Here is a 17,921-nt window from a genome sequence, read left to right on the forward strand (position 1 = left end):
CAGAGTGGCTGCCCTCTGTGCTCAATTCATTTCCCACTGTACTTCCCGAGTGTGTGTGCATGGTACAATACAATTATCACAAATCAAAATGGAAAACATTTCCCCTCTTTCTGCTCCACAATAAAATTAACAAAAGGACAGAATGCACAAAGCCAGTGCCACAGTAGTGCTCAAGGACTCATTGTCTCTTGACAGAGGATGCTAACTGCTGTATGAGCACTATATATCAAGCCTACTAGTTGCTTGAACAGTGGCCATTGGCTGAAAAACAGCTCCTTAAAAGGACACAGTCAACTTGAAATCTATTCAATTTTTTAAACAAGAAAATGAGTTAAGAATCTTCTGATTTATACCTGTCTGAAGCCCCCTTTTTGTAGTTTTATAACCACATTTTATTGTTTCTAATGCTTCTCTCCTACATTGCTGTCTGGAAGACCCACACAAACCAAGGAAAGTGAATAGCTGATGGGGAAAACAATGAAATTCCCTAAACACAATGCTCTCCCAAATGAATTAAATAAAGCTGCAAAAATATTTCTCCTTCTAATCTGCAGTTTCTGTAAGCTTAGATGTCTCTTGTAACAACAGGGAAAGCTATTTCAGGCAGCAAGGTAATTTTTAAATGTATGGCATCCTTTTAATTATAAACAGCCTTCATGGAAGGAAATGTCACCAGCATACAAAGAAGAGAGCCTATTGCCTGAATTAAAAGAAATAAAGAAGATCCCCAAAACATCTGTACTTACCAAACAATGTCAGTTTAAGTATCCTACTGCACTGAATTGCGAAGGAAAGATCTGAGCTATCAAAAATTGTTATAAGATCTCCATCTGTAAAGAATTTTTTTAAAATAGTTAATATTGAACAGTAACACAAAAAGTCCCAATGCCCATCTATAATTCAAATGCCCATTTAAAGTAAGATGTTTGCTTTCTAGAAACTGTAATCATAACTTGTTAAACTTCATTTTAAAGCAACTAGAAAAAAAAATTGTACATGTTACATTACAATTTACATATACAATGGTACATGACAAATACAATTATGGGCTAATGTAAAATGCACAGAGTTAAGAACACTTTTTTTTTTTTTTTTTTAAATAACCCCATCCTTTCTTAAGTCTTAATGACATGACCAAAGGTAATTTATAATTTGCTATTTAAATCAGATTAGGAAAGATATTCCTTCCACCAAATTATGAGAGAGATATTAATCAGAGAGAGCATTTAAGAAGTCACTAAGGTAAGTTCGGTGGTTTTTTTTTTTTAACCACTCTAACTTTAATATGCTTGATAGTGACAACTTCTAGAGTGGATTATTCCACAAACAAGGATATTCAAGTGTGCTTTGTTTATTCCATAAACAAAGGAGTTTTAGACGAATCATATAAGGAAGTTTTCAACAAGATATGCAAGAAGAAAAAGGAAGAGAAATTGGCAGAATAACTCATTTAGACGGAACTCAGACACCATACTTTTGGAAGGACTTTAAATTCCACACACAATCAACCTACCCCTCTAAATGTTTGCACAGAGAGTGGATGAGTTAGGCCATGTCTACACTGCCACTTTACAGTGCTGCAACTTGCTTGCTCAGGGGTGTGAAAAAACATTCCCTTGAGCGCTGCAAGTTTCAGTGCTGTAAAGTGGCAGCGTAGACAGTGCCCCCGTGCTGGGAGCTGCTCCCCTCGTGGAGGTGGGTTTTGTTTTTTTTGTTTTTTTTTTTTTTTAATAGTGCTGGGGGAGCTCTCTCCCAGCGCTGCTGCCGCGACTACACAGCCACGTTAAATCACTGCTGCGGCACCGCTTTAACTTTGCTAGTGAAGACGTTCCAATAGAGGCTCTAGTGATTCATTCCCACCAGTTAGAATTACTACATGTCCATTTCAAATGGCTCAGAACAGTGCTCCAGAACTTCATTAGTTGACACAGGTCTATCATGATTGTTTTCTGGAGCAGAAAATCCTTAATCTCAATAACCAGGGACTGTGTAAACCAAACCCAATTCTGTTTATTGCAAAAACAAAATGTCATAAGTGAAAAAATGAGTCAAGAAGCCAGAATCAGATAGGTGTAAATAATCCAAGAAACTGCATTCTCTGAGCATCAGAGTGTGAAGCTGATCAACACAGAGTAGCATCATTAACAGAAGGCACTACAGTGACTTTCAAAAAGCTAAGAATCCAGTACCTGAGGAAATGCATGGTTAACATTCCAGGCATCTCTACAAAAGTACTGGGAAGATTAGAAAGGGTCAAGGCACTTAGAACAGCGGTTCTCAAAATGTGGGTCAGGACCCTAAAGTGGATCGCAAACCTGTTTTTATGGGATCACCAAGGCCGGCATTAGATTTGCTGGGGCTTGGGCTCCACCCAAGGCGGCGAGGCTCAGGCTTTAGCGCTCCTAGCCCTTGGGGTCATGTAGTAATTTTTGTGGTCAAAAGGGGGGTCACAGTGCAATGAAGTTTGAGAACCCCTGACTTAGAATAACATTTCTGACATCTCTAAACCCAGAAGTTTGGTGTAAAGCCTTAGCTCCCAATTATTTATTTCAACATGGAGGATCTGAACATGTCTCCTGTCAAAGACAGATGTTGGGAGTTTGTACCTCTTCATTTGCCTTCACAACTACAAGGATAATCCTAAGCAGATCACAAACTTTTAGGACAACGTTATGAAATGCTGAGTGCTTTCAACTCTTCTAATATCCAAAGGATGTAAGGACACAAAACCTCAGATTAAGCCCTTAATGATTATAATCTGTCCCAAGACAATCACGTCAGTAGCTTCTTCCACTCACAGATGGGGCATGAGAGATACTTCTCCCTGTCAGATAACTAATCCAATGCTCACAGCAAGCAATGATATATGTATGATATATGAAACCAAATAAAAAGAGCAGTAACATTTTAAATAAAACCTCAGATTATTCAACAAAAACAGTAAAACTTCCAAGATAAGTGTGCACTCCCGGTTTTCTGGAAGGAAGGGAATAACTTGTAATTATAAACTGCTTTTCATCCAAAGATCTGGAAGTGCTTTACAAGTACTTTAAGCCTCAGACGATCTCTGTTTACAGATGAGGAAACTGAGGTACTGAGAGACTAAGTGACGTATTCAGGGTTACACTGTAAGAGAAAGCGGGGAACAGAATGCAGTCCTGACTCCTAAATCCCCTGTCCTAATCATGCTTCCTCCCCAAAGAACTCATTTGGAGGCCACTCTAAAAATTCAGATAGCTTTCAGAACACTGGGAATGGCGAAAAATTAAGGGTGAAACTAATAACCATCTTAAAAATTTAATTAATGTTTAGATATATATTCTGAGTAAAGATTGATTGCAGGCTGATAAGCTTGAAAACTGGAAGTTTGAAGATTTAAATATTCTAGCTGCGCCATCTTCTTACAAAAAATCATGCTGAAGTATTAACTAGTGTCATAGAATCATAAAAACATAGGGCTGGAAGGAAGGGACCTCGACAGGTGATCAAACCCAGCCCCCTATGCTGAGGCAGGACCAAGAAAGCCATCCCTGATAAATGTTTTTCCAACCTGTTCTTAAAACCCTCCAATGATGGGGTTCCACAACCTCCCTTGGAATCCTACTGGAGAACCTAACTACCATTATAGTTAGAAAGATTTTCCGAATACCTAATCTAAATCTCCTTTGCTGCAGAGTAAGCCCATTAAGTCGTGTTCTACTTACAGCATATATGGAGAACAATTGATCACTTATCTGTAGAACAGCCCTTAACATACTTGAAAATTTATCAGGTCCCCCCTCAGTCTTCTCTTAAGACTAAACATCCCTAGGTCCATCTTTCCTCATAGGTCAGGTTTTCTATACCTTTTAGCATTTTTGTTGCTCTCCTCTGGATTCTCACCAGTTTATCCACATCCTTCCTAAAGTGTGGTGCCCAGAATTGGACACAGTACTCCAGCTGGGGCCTCAACCAATGACAGTAGAGTGGGACAATTATGTGCCGTGTCTTACGTACAACATTCCTGTTAATACACCCCAGAATATTAGCCATTTTATGCAATTTCATCACGCTGATGACTCATTCATTTTGCGATCAACTTTTACCCCCAGATCCTTTTCAACAGTACAACCTAGACAGATATTCCCCATTTCATAGTTCTGCGTTTTATTTTTTCTTTCCTAAGCATACTACTTTGCACTTGTCTTTACTGAATTTCATCTTGTTGATTTCAGACCAATTCTTCAATTTGTCAAGGTCATTTTGAATTCTAATCCTGTCCTCCAAAGTACTAGCAACCCATCCCAGCTTGGTGTCATCAACAAACTTTAAGAGCACACTCTCCATTCCGTTATCTACGTCAAACATGAAAAAGTACCCGACCCACGACTGACCCCTGTAGGACCCCACTAGATACGCACACCCAGTTTGACAGCAAGCCATTGATAATTACTCTAAATAAGTCTTTCAAGCAGTTGGACAGCCATTATAGAATGGATTCTGACTAACAGGGAGGAATTGGTTGCGAATCTGAAGGTGGAAGACAATCTGGCTAGAAGTGATTATGGAATGATAGATTTCATGCTTCCAAAGGAAAGGAAGGAGTGCACGCAGCAGAATAAGGACACACTTCACCTTTTTTTTGAAGTCTGCTTTTTTAAAGTCTATAAAATCTATTGTTCCACAATTACTTCTAGCCAGATTGCCTTCCACCTTAAGATTCGCAATTCTCCCTTTTAGTCAGATTCAAGCCTATAGCAATGGCTGTCTACTTAGTTACTTCTTCCACTTTGTGAAACAAGAAGTTATCCCCAATACATTCTGAGAATTTATTGGAAATTTTATTTTGCCATATGTAACAAAATGTAAGATTATGGCCTTTTTAGCTTTCAGATCTGTTACCACTTTCTAAAAAAAAAAAAAAAAGCGATTGAATATCAGATCGCTTTGTTTTGATATTTTCCCCAAATGGTTAACTTTTTAAAGTTACCCTATATTTTGTCTCCAAAGGCTATTGTTCTTATTTCCCAGTTCAGGCGCAGCCCCCCCCCCCACCCCACCCCCCCGCATTGCTGATGCTGTTGGAGGAATTGTTTGGCTCCGCCACCACCAGGCAGCAGTGCTTGTTACCAAAGATCTTAATATTCTACCACTGCCCCAAAGATACCAGGCATATTTCTGGAAGGATGTAAGGGACGCTCTATCGGACCCAAAAACACAGCGTGTCACTGGGTATGTCCGGAGGGAACTAGGGGCTACCTTCTGATGTCATGAGAAGATTCACAGCTGGCCATGAATTTGCAGTCCTAGAAAATATACAGTAAGTCTCCCTAGAACTGGTCATTTTCCTCTACTCCCATTGTCTGATTATTTGCACGGTGTCCAAGGGCACCACCCTCTATGGCCCTCTCTTCTGATGTGCCCAGGAAGATCCCTGAACGGTCCATTTCTGTATCATCTCCACTTTTCCAAAATCCTTTTTAAAATATGGAAAGCAGAACGGTAGGTAGGATTCCAACATCTGTCTCACCAATGCTATAGAGAAGTAAAATCACCTCCCTATTCCTAGTCATTACCTCTCCTGTTTATTTATCATAGGATCGCATTAGCCCTTTTTGCCAAACACTGGGAGCTCACATTCAGTTGCTTGTCCTCTATGAACCCTAAATCTTTTTCAGTCACTGCTTTCCAGGATACAATATCCCATTCTGTAGGTATGGCCTACATTCCTTGTTCCTAGATGTATTTGTATTTGGCTGCAATAAAAAGCATTGTTTGAATGGGATAGTTTACCCTGCAATCCAGATTGCTCTGTATGACTGCCCTCTCATCATTATTTATCACTCTAGTCTTTGTTTAACATTCAAGTTTTATCAGCAATGATTTCACATTTATTCCCACATCATTATGAAAAAAATGCCAAGTTGTGCCTACCACCAATCCCAACCTGATCCTGGTCCCCACTAGAAGCAACCCAACTCAATGATATTTCCCCATCGACAATTACTTTTTTATCTCTGTCAGCCAGTTCTTAATCTATTTGACATGTGCTTTAATATTATATATAGTAAATTTTTAATCATACTGTTGTGTGACAGTTGTGTGTTTCACTGATAAAGGTAATTTCAAAGAATAAAATCAGGTTTCTTTGACCAGACTTATATTCCATAAAACCATGCGGACTACCATTAATCGTATCCTTTGATTCTTTATCAGCTGAATCCCAGATCAGTTTTTCCATTATTTTGCCCAACGCTGAGCTCAGGCTAGCCACCCTATAGTTACCTGGGTCATCCTGCTTGCCCTCTCTTAATACTGGTATAAGATTAGCACTCTTCCAGTCTTCTTCAATTTCTACAGTATTACAAGATTTATTAAAAATTATCAGCAGGCCAGAGATGATCTCAGCAAACTCTTTTAGTACTCTCATGGGTACATGTTATCCAGGCCTAGTGATTTAAAAATGTTTAATCACTAGTAGATATTATCTAACATCCTCCTAAGTTACTATTGGACTGGAAAGTATATCATCCTTATTAATATGAGTATATCATCCTGTTTCTTTCCAAATTCAGAACAAAAATATTTATCAATACTTCTTCCTTTTCTGCAAATAATTTTACCCTCTATCTAGTAACGGACCTATACAATAGCCAGAATTTCTTTTGTTCCTAGTATACTTAAACACCTCCCTATTGTCCTTAGTTCTGCCAAGCATGGCTTGTCCCTTAATGTCTTTAGCTTCCCTTATTAATCTTCTCCACTTCATAAATTCTAATTTATATGGATTGCTATTTCCAATTTCTGCCTTAACTTCACCACTGAATCTAGATGGGCTTTTTGCCAAAGTTGTACTCTTTCTTGTGAAGTTGTGGAATTTTGGCCATCTAATAAACTCTTGCTTAAAAACACCCAGTTTTCATTCACATTTTTCTATCTAAATTTTTCCTCCCAGTCAATTTCTCTCATAATTTTCCTCATCTTTGGGAAATTAGCCTTTTTGAGGTACCAAGTTTATCTGTTACTGATTGGGACTGTCATCTGCCCATACTGAATGTGATCAGGTCATGATCAGTGGTCCCTATGTACCCACCAACTTCCACTTATCTATCATGAGGCGGCAACTCTATTTTGGAGATGTTGGGTACAATACTTTTTGTGTTAGACAACCATCTATAAGTTTTAGAAATTCATGTTTTACTGCTGACTTCATGAGATCTCCACCATATGCCTCTGTAACAGGCTATACTGGTCATTTAAGCACAGAGAGGGCCAGAGAACCCTGTTTCAGGAAGGCTGGAACAAAAAAAAAAAAAAAAAAGCCTAGAAGTGGCCAAACACAGAGCAAGAGAAAGGAAGCGATCCCAAGGGGATTAGCATGTAGGGAAAATCCAGGCTCTCTTTAAGGGCCTGGGACAAGCAGCCCTATAGTGTAGGGTGCAGCAGGGCTTCTGTCTCTCTCAGCCAACTGAGATGAACAGGGAAGGAGGGCTGAGGACTCCTGATCCCAGATGAGAGAGACTGTCCTTTAGTCTGGCCCCAAGAAAAGAGAGATAAACTCCTGATCCAAGGAATGAACTCTAACCCAGTCAAAGAAAGGAGAAACTGTTTAATTAGCTAACCCAATCCAAGAGTGCAATGGATTCCTGATCCAAGGAGGGAAAGCGTTTTTATCCTAAACATGCTCTGAGATAGCATGTGGATTCCTGAGGCAAGAGGGAAGAGGCTACTTTAGTTGTACCCAGCTCCCAGAGGAGGGTAATATGCTACTATACTAACAGCAGGGATCTGAAATGTACACCACCCGGGGAGAAGGGCTGTAGACTCCTGGTTCCTGGAAAACAACTAATAGAGTTATTACCTGGCTAAGAAACCTACCTGAATACTCACACCAACCCCAGAGGGCCCTGAATGAAAAAGGTTGAGAGGGAAACTGAGGCAGGGCACCATTTCAGGCCATGTGGGGCACACTGAAGGAGACCACTGTATTACAGTATCCCAACCTGAAGTCCCCCCATTACAGCGCAATTTTACTTTCCCTCCATTAGGGCAGATACTTGAGTAGTAACTCACTCTGTTCTCTGGTTTGACTCAGTCATCTGTAACTTGACCCCCACTGGTATCCCCTCCTGGGCTTTGTTTGTTAGCACACTGATCCATATGAATGCAACATCATATGGTTCTGGGTTATCAGTAGCTAGCAACCCATGTGTCCAGGTTCCTTCCCCACTCTGAACTCTAGGGTACAGATGTGGGGACCTGCATGAAAAACCCCCTAAGCTTATTTTGACCAGCCTAGGTTGAAACTTCCCCAAGGTACAAACTATTTTACCTTTTGTCCCTGGACTTTATTGCTGCCACCACCAAGCGTCTAACAAAATATAACTGGGAAAGAGCCCACTTGGAAACATCTTTACCCGCAAAATCCCCCCAAGCCCTACACCCCCTTTCCTGGGGAAGGCTTGATAAAAATCCTCACCAATTCGCATTGGTGAACACAGACCCAAACCCTTGGATCTTAAGAACAAGGAAAAAGCAATCAGGTTCTTAAAAGAAGAATTTTAATTGAAGAAAAAGTAAAAGAATCACCTCTGTAAAATCAGGATGGTAAATACCTTACAGGGTAATCAGATTCAAAACATAGAGAATCCCTCTAGGCTAAACCTTAAGTTACAAAAAGACACAAAAACAGGAATCTACATTCCATTCAGCACAATTTATTTTATCAGCCATTTAAACAAAACAGAATCTAATGCATATCCAACTAGATTGCTTATTAACCCTTTACAGGAGTTCTGACCTGCATTCCTGCTCTGGTCCCGGCAAAAGACACACACACAGACAGAGAGAACCCTTTGTTCCCCCCCACACCCTCCAGCTTTGAAAGTATCTTGTCTCCTCATTGGTCATTTTGGTCAGGTGCCAGCGAGGTTATCTTTAGCTTCTTAACCCTTTACAGGTGAAAGGGTTTTTCCTCTGGCCAGAAGGGATTTAAAGCTGGTTAGCCTTCCCTTTATATTTATGACACCATGTTATTTTGCAAACACAAAATAATAAAATGAAAAACTCACCCCCACAGCTGGCTGCAGCAAGTTGGGCCTAGCTCCCCGCTCCAGGCTTCATGACCTAGCACACAGGGTCACAGCATTACTCACTCAAATTTGGCCCAGTTGTCCCTCTGTCATGGCAGAGGGGCAACCGGCCCAAACCGGAGTGGTGCTGCAACCCCATGTGGAAGACTATGCCCAGAGCAGGGAGCCTGGCCCAGCCCCTCAGGACAGGAGTCACCTCTGCCGAATGAGTGCAGGGGGCTTGCTCAGCAATCCCTCATCCCGCCTCCCCCATAGTGGCAGGACCCCAACCCTACCCACACCCACAGGGATAAAATGGATAAAACAAAACACTAAATTCACAAAAAACACCCACAGGGATAAAATGGATAAAACAAAACACTAAATTCACAAAAAATAAAGTGAAAAATTATTAAAAATTCCTATCAATTTTAAAACAGGAAATGGTGTCTTTAAGAGCAACAGCCCAGTATTTATTAATCAGGAAGTGGGAAGGGCTATTATGATTCATTAATTGGGGAGCGTGGGAGAAGAGTTTATTAGTTGTTGAGAGAAGAAAAGCCTTTTCCCATGAGCAAAACAGAATGTGCTGTTATCCACTTTTACTTGGGTCCCCTCCCCCCCCCCCCTTTTTTTTTTTTTGTAGTTTGTGGCCATGACAGTAGGTATAAATCCTGAAGGATCTCTGACCCCCACCCCACTAAATCAAGGTGGCACAATTACTGCCCCTATTGGTTCAACATCTCAAAAAGGGATTATAAAATTTAGACAGTGTATACCGTGGGAGAAAAAAAAAAAAAAAACAGAAGCAAGACTTTTCAAAATGGAATTTACATGTTAAAGTATTTCCCCTGAATATAATATCCCCATCTTCACTTAGACCCCTTTACAAATGGTTCTAGCCTAAATTAAGAACAACTCTTTTATTGCACGGTGCTGTTATCACATTATTGGAAACTGAAATCATCTTCAGAGGAGTAATTTAGCAACATAAACATCTCCACAACTAATTCACTGGCAAAAAGGTACCTGCGAGTAAGGGTTCATCTCAAAACACAATATTAAAAGTAAGTTTACAATCAATCCTGCACTCAAGAACAGTGCTATCCAGTTGGTTACCTCTGCTCCCCCCAAATACACAGGATTTCTTCGATATTGAAGTGTCAGATTCATTTTTGAGGCTATAATTGTTGAGCATCAATCTATGAGATTTTTCTGTGGATACATTAAGATATATTGTAATTGTGTAACCTCTTTTCCCATGGTGTCCAAACACCATGTTCAATGGTTCAATCACTGCTGATGAGGAAGTACTTAGGAAGAAATGAATTCCTCTTAAGTTTTTCCTCTGGAACTGTCAAGAGGATTCCCTTATGTTTTATAGGACGTGGCCCCTCTTCCTGTGGAGAATTCATGTTTAGCTAATTCTCCAGAATTCTAATATATAAAGGTGTTTGCATGGTGACCAAGGTAGAAGATGCCATTTTCAAAACTGCTGAAACTGTTTTTGAAAGGCCATAACGTTTTCTTCCAACAAAAGGCAGCTGCCACAGAGAAATCAAAAATGATCCCTACACAAAAGACCAGACTGAGTTAAGCTTGATTACCTCTCTAATTATCCGCAGCTGTGATAACAGGGAAAAGTATCAGACCACAGATACTATGCTAATGTCAACACCTTACTGTGACAAAGGAGAGACTACAGGAGGTTGGAGCCATGAATCTTTTTGTAACCTCCCTCTAATCTGTCAAATACATGAGGAGATGTGTAGTACAGTCTCAACAGAAACAGTTTTTATAGACTGGCATAATCTCATAATATAAATAGTTTATATATCCCAAGAACGGGAATATCCAGATGTAATTTTCAAAAGGTGAGTTTTATGACAGTTTGCAGTCTCACATAAATTGTATCTAATCAATACCATTAACAAGAAAACCATACCTTCATCTTTATACTTTATTGTGACTTCATCATTGCTCAGAAGTTTTCCTCTGAAAACTCTCTGCATCATCAGCACTAGCTCATCATAGGTGATGTCCTCATTATGAATAGGAATTCTCCTAATATCCTCCCCCAGCTGAGCTTTAATAATCAGCTTCCCACTTAAATCCAGCTGTCCATTCATGGTGGACTCCAGATCTCCTATAGACCTGTTAACAAAAAACATTTACACAACATCTTTTAAAAGATGATTTGTTTCACAACTTCCACAGTCCTATACAATACACAGTTCTGTAACTTTCTGGATTTCAGAAACATTATTGTGAAAATATGCTCTAGAGCAGCTTTCTTGGGTACATCTATGCAAAACTATGTTCTCTCAATTGTTAATTTATTAGCCATTTCACAACTGTTCAAGTGCAAAATGGAGATTTACAAAATGAGATATTTGAAGACAATCTTTGCTCTGTGTTTTAAGCAAAATTTTAAAGTTCTGACAAGAAATATAGGCTTTTTACTGCCCACAAAGCTACGGAGAAAAAATTATTTTTGTTCAAAATGTAGCTTTTACCATGTTATGATGTGTGCCTTCAAGTAGATATATTTACATGTAAAATAATTCAGGGTTTGTATTTGAGAGACACGTGTATTTCATGGAGACTAGGAACACTGCAAAAGCACTTTGCCTTGATAAATAAAAAAGGCATGTATGATCATCTCTCTAGCTATTTCTATGGGACCCACAAATATGGTATCTCACAGCCACAAGTAATGTAGATAAAATGCAAAGCAACAAAGCTTGTTATTGTTTTGGAGAGTGGAAGAGATTTGGCAGAAGGAGAGTTTGGAAGGAGGATCAAATTGGGATGTGTGTCACTCTGGATGTAAGCGAAAAAGAGGAAATGAGCCATCTAAAAACTGGTTTCACTATAAGCTAGATCACACTTAAGCTTTCCTGCAAAACCAGTACATCTGATTACTAATGCATGTGTCATGTTTTAGGATGCAACCAATAAAGAGAGAAAACTACATCAAACCCATTTTTCACAATGGGTTTTTTTAAAATAAGCAAAAAATAACCTATTTAAGTTATTTTTAAATTTCAGTTTTGTTTTCAGCCTTTTTTAAATTCCCAAATTTGTTGAGAAGTTAAATGAAGGTAAAAAGCTCTCTTATGTAGTTATGAAGCTTATAACTATTCCTATATTAGGAGAGCAGTGTCTAAATCAGAAGTTGTAACTTCAATGAAAGTTTGGACTTTAACGTTTGAGTTAATTTTTTTTTTTATTTAATAAAAATATACAGCTTGAAAATTACCACTTTGCCTGAAACACTAAATTTCAGAAAAACATCAATCAGAAATCCTCAGCAAGAAATGTTAACGCAAAAGTAGTATAGAATCGGAAAGGTTTTGTTTGCCAAAAATATTTCATTATACCACTGTGCAGAAAAATGTTTCTCAGGATAGGCGTGCAAAGGAAGCCTGGGAAAAGAGCCTGGGGAACACCGTTCTTCTCTCTCCAGATCCTTGCATAATGCCAGGGAACACCAGGCTCTGGAGTGGGAGGAAATAAGAGGGATTTCTTCATTATCCTGATACCTTCAAAGGAGACCTGAGAGAGCTCAGAAGTTAGGAAGTCTTACAATTCAAAACCCCTGCTGCCAAAGAGGTAGGCAGACAGAAAGGTGTACTGAAGAAAGGGAGGGGCCATGGCTTGGGTATTCTTGATTCTTCCCAATTTCCTTTGAAAAAATCCTTATAGGCACATGCAGGAGACTAGATAAACACTTTTCTTTTTCTTAAGAACATACTGTTTAAAGCGTGTTTATTAGAAACTTGCTGAAGTTGATCAATTTTAAAAGTTTTCAACATAAAGAACGTCTCTTTCACTTTACATAATGAGAAGTTTTTCTAATAAGGCCTTAAGTACGTTAATCTTGATGCTTCTCCACATATTTAGCCCAGTGTTTTTGACATCTGATAAAAAAAAAAACGAACTATACTGTGATGCTACAACACAAGTGGGAGTACTAAGGCCTTAACTCAGGACTTCTGTTCTTTTGTGATTTCATCTGAATCTAACAGGTTTTCCTATACAAAAGGCAATAATATTGTTCTGACTGATGTGCTTACTATATGGCGGCTTTCAAAAAAAAAAAAGCAAACAAGCAGCTATCTTACAAAGGTCACTTTTTCTGGTAGTTCAGAAAAGGGGATGGGAATTAGACAGGCACAGAGAGTGTGCTACTGTATCATACAGCCCTCTTCACTGCACTAAGAGTGCCTTTCAGATACATTCACTGAGCAACATACTGAAGCTTGTACCACGGCTATGGCATTGTTCATGCTTTTTGGACAGGGGAATTTACACTCCAGGACTTGTGCGATGTGATGAGTTATTGGAAAGAAGTATTATGAAAACTGTTTTTAAGACATATCATTCATATCACCTCTAGTTCTTCCTTTACTTCCTTGCCACCAATATCTAACAGTAATTACCTTGTCTTACAGATTTGCTAGACTGTTTTTCAGGTTCCCTGCTTCACTTCCAGCTGGTGTTCAGAGGTCCCGCCATGCACTACCAGAAGCGATGCTGATCAGTGATAGATTATAGATAGGAATCTGCATCAGAAAACCAAGAAGGGTTAACTTATTGTGAGCCTTCACTGCAGCTACGTGCTTTTCATATCATCCAACCTGGCATGTTACAGGGAAGAAACAGAAAGAATTTACTTTAAATATCAAATTGTTAAAGTCTGAGTAACAGTGAAGATTGTATTTCACCCATAATATATCAGCTTTCATAATTTTGCTTGACAATTGCTAACAGTCTAGACTTTTCAGTCTAACACTTTCAAAACAGACATGATAAAAGGAGTCATCACCCAAAATACACATACGTCATTTAAACATCTTCTCAACATCCAAAAATAGATTTTAAAAAATTAAGTTTAAATTTTAGATTGAATTTGCAATATTATAGCCCAGGCCTCAACTTCCTGATTAAAGGCTGGAGCTGCTCTAACATTAAGTGAAAGTCCTCAGGACAGCATGAGGACAGGGATTCTTTGGAGCAGAGAAGTGCTAATGTCACTTTTCCACAGGAAAAAGAGCTAAACTGGACAAAAGGAAGTATAGTGGCAATCATGGCCAGAGAGCCACAGCCACTGAAAGGAAGATGGCTCTTTAGAAAAGAGAGCTAAGGGACAAAGGGAAAGGTGGGCAAGAGAGGAATGCCTTCCTGCCCCACTACCAGAAGACCTTCATTCCCTTTTGGTAGGTTACTGCAGCTAGCCCTGCTCATGGCTCTTTCCCTAAGTGACAGATTTACAACTCCCTTTCTACAGACAAGCAACTGTTACAGGCGTAGAATGAAGCTAGTGAAAGCTCCATGGTGCTACTGCTAGAGAAAGGTGAAAGGTAAATGACTCCTACTACAGAGACAAGGAAAGGGTAATGAAACATGAACCAGTTCAAGGACATTTTGTTCACTCCCCTAACTGAAGCTGATGACAACTGTCAGCAGCCCTAACTCTCACCTCTCTGGCTGTCTCCATCTAGACTCACAAGAAGACAGAGGGACTGCAGATCCCAGCCCCCTCTAGTCAGTCAATGCCGGCTTCTTTGTATATAGGGAAAGGGGGTGGGGGCAGGGTAGTGTCACTCCACACATTGCACTCAGCTTTTAGTAGGGTCTCCAGCTGTCTAACCCTCATGCTGCTCTGAAAACGTTCCTTCATTATGTCAGAGCAGCACCAACGGCTCTTGTTCCCAACCAGGAAGTGGAGACAAGGACTATAAAATTACAAATTTGATCTCAAATTAACTTTTTTTTAAATTATATATGTGCATGTGTATGTATGTAGTGTACACTGGCATGAGAATCACACTTTAACCTTACTAGCAACCATAAGAATCAACTCTATAGCCTTGAATCCCAGAGCTAAAAGTGGCCTCCAGATACATGGAGTGTACCACTGCATACACTGTTAGGGAAAATCAACTACAGTAACATGTTTACATAAGCACTTTAGCTTATTTGCTAAGATTACTCATGGAAATCCACTTCATGTCTCACACAAAAAGAGAAGTTTCAGAGTAGTAGCCGTCTTAGTCTGTATTCGCAAAAAGAAAAGGAGTACTTGTGGCACCTTAGAGACTAACGAATTTATTTGAGCATAAGCTTTCATGAGCTACAGCTTCATCGGATGTGAGCTGTAGCTCATGAAAGCTTATGCTCAAATAAATCTGTTAGTATCTAAGGTGCCACAAGTACTCCTTTTCTTTTTACAAAAAGAGAACAAGAAGAAGCTTCTAACTGCAGTTGGTTGTCCAACTGTTCTCCACCCTGCATGAGGTAATTATATAGGATTTAAAAGAAAGATCCTGATGATTGGATCTGTTTAATTGTTATAGAAAATGATGCAAGCTGTTTTACTGTTGATATGTACAGCATTCACACTGTATTTTCTTTCTGTGTGTCTATGACATAGCTAAATGTCAGATTTCCTTAAGGAATGCTGATATGCTTCAGATAGTGATAAACTCTCTCTACTTTGTCTTAAAAATTCAAATATTCTAAATAAGATGATAAAATCATCACACTTGAATAAAGGTAATTTTTCACCAAAAATTTCTTGATATTTCTCCATAATTTCTTACCATATTTGTTAATGACTAAGAATTCTCCCTCCTTCATAGCCCATCTCCCATTTGCATCTGGTAATTAAATCCATACTAAAATTGTGACCTCACAATCATTTCTATAGCAAACCGATATCATAATCCTCCGATTTGCCTGCAGGTTCATATAGCAGAAGCAGAGCTAGGAGCAGGGAAACATTAAGCCCTACTAAACAAAGCGTTAAAAGACAAAACACTCCTTGTCAGAGAGACTTTTCTCACTGAACTAAAAAGATAAGTGAGGCAACAGAAGAGCAAAATGAATATGGGATTGTCTACATTGTTTGTGAAATTTAAACCAGAATAAGGAGGGGTGAGAGGTAAAAGCAGATTAGCTATTCCCTATTAACTACATATATGGACATTCATATTATGGAGTAAGAGTATGTCTACAGTACAGTGGCACTAAGAGCATGGCTACACTGGAAACTTCAAAGCGCTGTCACAGGAGCGCTCCCGCAACAGCGGTTTGAATTGCGAATGTGGCAGTGTGTCTCTCCCAGCGCTCCTGGTAATCCATCTCCACAAGGGGATTAGCTCCCAGCACTTGGGAGGCTGTCCACACTAGCGCTCTAAAGCGCTCTGACTTGCTCCGCTCACGGAGTTGATTTTTCACATCCCTGAGCCACAAGTTAGAGCGCTATAAAATGTAAGTGTAGCCAAGCCCTAACACACCATAGCATAGACGCTCCTTACATCAACAGAACGGATTTTTCTGGGGATATAGTGACTCCACCTTTATGAGAGACACAGCATCTACACCAGCGGTTGGGGGTGACCCTAACCACGCCATGCAGGGTGCAAAATGTGTTGCAACCCTGAGTGAGGCACCTGGGTCGCTCTAATCTTTAAGTGTAGACCTGGCCTAAGAGGGCCTGATTCTGAAGGAGCGTGAGGTAGCGAATCAGGCCAGACAGGAACACAGCACGCGACTCCCGTGTAGACAAGCCCTAAGAACGGGGCCAGGCCCACAGCGGCTCCTGGGCCTCTGGAAAAGTCAAACTGACCAGATGCACGTGAACTTCACAGAGATTTGGGGGGCGGGCGGGCCAGCAGCTGGCTCCTCTTTCCCCTCCCCCAGCCAGCGGGCCTGATCCCAGGAGCAGCAGCCAAGGCCATTCGCCCCGGAGCGCTACTGCGGGCTGTGCTGCGAGGCTCCCCTGGCCCGGGGCGGGTGGGGGGGCCGTAGGGGGGGGGACAGGGCGGTAACACCCCCCTGCCCTGGCGGGGGAGGGGCCGAGTTCGTCCCCGGAGAGCTGGGGGGGGATATTTTACAGGGGCCTCCCCGCGTCCCAGACCCCACGGGGGAGGCCGGGCCGGGCCGGGCCGGGCCAGGAAAGGGGGGCGGGGCCCGCGTCAGGTCCCCTGGCGCGTCCCCGCCCCCCATTCAGCCCCGGCGATGGATGCGACGAGGCCCCGCTCCCCGCCCGCTTACTCCGGCTTCTCCTCCGTGTGCGGTGGCGCGCGCGTGGTAGCCGCGGCTCCGGCCCGATGCCGCCGCCGCCGCACGTACGTGGCAGGGAGAAGAGCTGGATCTCGGCCGGTGCCACTGCCGGGCCGTCGCGCAGGCGCACTCACCCCGACGGAGGCTGATGGCGGCCGGACGGCGCGCGCGCAGTGATGGAGCAAAACGCCCGAGCAGGCCGGACCAGACGAAGGAGGCCGCGCGTGCGCGGTCAGTGATCTCAGGGTCCCATTCACAGCAGAGCCGGCCTGAGCTTTACGCATGCGCCGGCGCGGCGACGGCAAGGGCACCAGTGCGCATGCCTAGTAAGAGAACCCGCCGGCGCCAGTCGAAGCTGCGGCTGCCCTTATGCAGAGCGAGCAACGCCGGGTTCCACGCATGCGCCGCACCAGCTGCCATAGCGGCGGTGATTGTGTAGCAAGGGGAGTGCCCCGTAGCATTGTTTGTGCCACAGTGATGTGGAGAGGCGCGGCCTCTGTGCTGGGCGCTGTACAAAGCTGTCACAAAGAGACAGCTTGGGGGGCAGAGGGTGAGGTATTGAGACCTGGCGGGGGGGGGGAGCAGAGGAGGCAGCCAGCCCCAGGCTGGGAAGGAGCTAGGGTGGCCACTCGTGCATTCCCCGAATACCAGACGTCCCAGTACTGCCCAGAATGGCACGGGACCCACCATGCAAGTGTGACCTTGCATGCACGGTGTGTATCTGAGTCTGCTCCATGGCACTAGAGCCACATACTGGCAGGTTACATGGTACGGCATGGTCATGCCAGCAGCGGGTGG

The 17,921-nt window shown here is 41.8% G+C and overlaps 1 protein-coding gene across 5 annotated transcripts in view; it reads right to left on the reverse strand.

Moving 5' to 3' along the window:
* Window positions 1-17,364, reverse strand: part of TFG (trafficking from ER to golgi regulator) — a 34,382-nt gene extending 17,018 nt beyond the window's left edge. The window contains exons 1-4 of one of the 5 annotated variants that reach the window (XM_074973319.1): window positions 17,115-17,289; window positions 13,496-13,618; window positions 10,996-11,204; window positions 747-830 (exon numbers count right to left, since the gene is read on the reverse strand). In XM_074973319.1, the coding sequence (XP_074829420.1) occupies window positions 747-830; window positions 10,996-11,179 (268 nt within the window). In that variant the 5' untranslated portion in view covers window positions 11,180-11,204; window positions 13,496-13,618; window positions 17,115-17,289. Of the gene's footprint in view, window positions 1-746; window positions 831-10,995; window positions 11,205-13,495; window positions 13,619-17,114 lie in introns of all 5 variants that reach the window. The other 4 variants (XM_074973311.1, XM_074973301.1, XM_074973327.1 and 1 more) reach the window with 4 other exon arrangements.
* Window positions 17,365-17,921: the final 557 nt, after the last annotated feature.

This window comes from Natator depressus, chromosome 1 (assembly GCF_965152275.1).
Source record: "Natator depressus isolate rNatDep1 chromosome 1, rNatDep2.hap1, whole genome shotgun sequence".
NCBI classification, from domain to species: Eukaryota; Metazoa; Chordata; order Testudines; family Cheloniidae; genus Natator; species Natator depressus.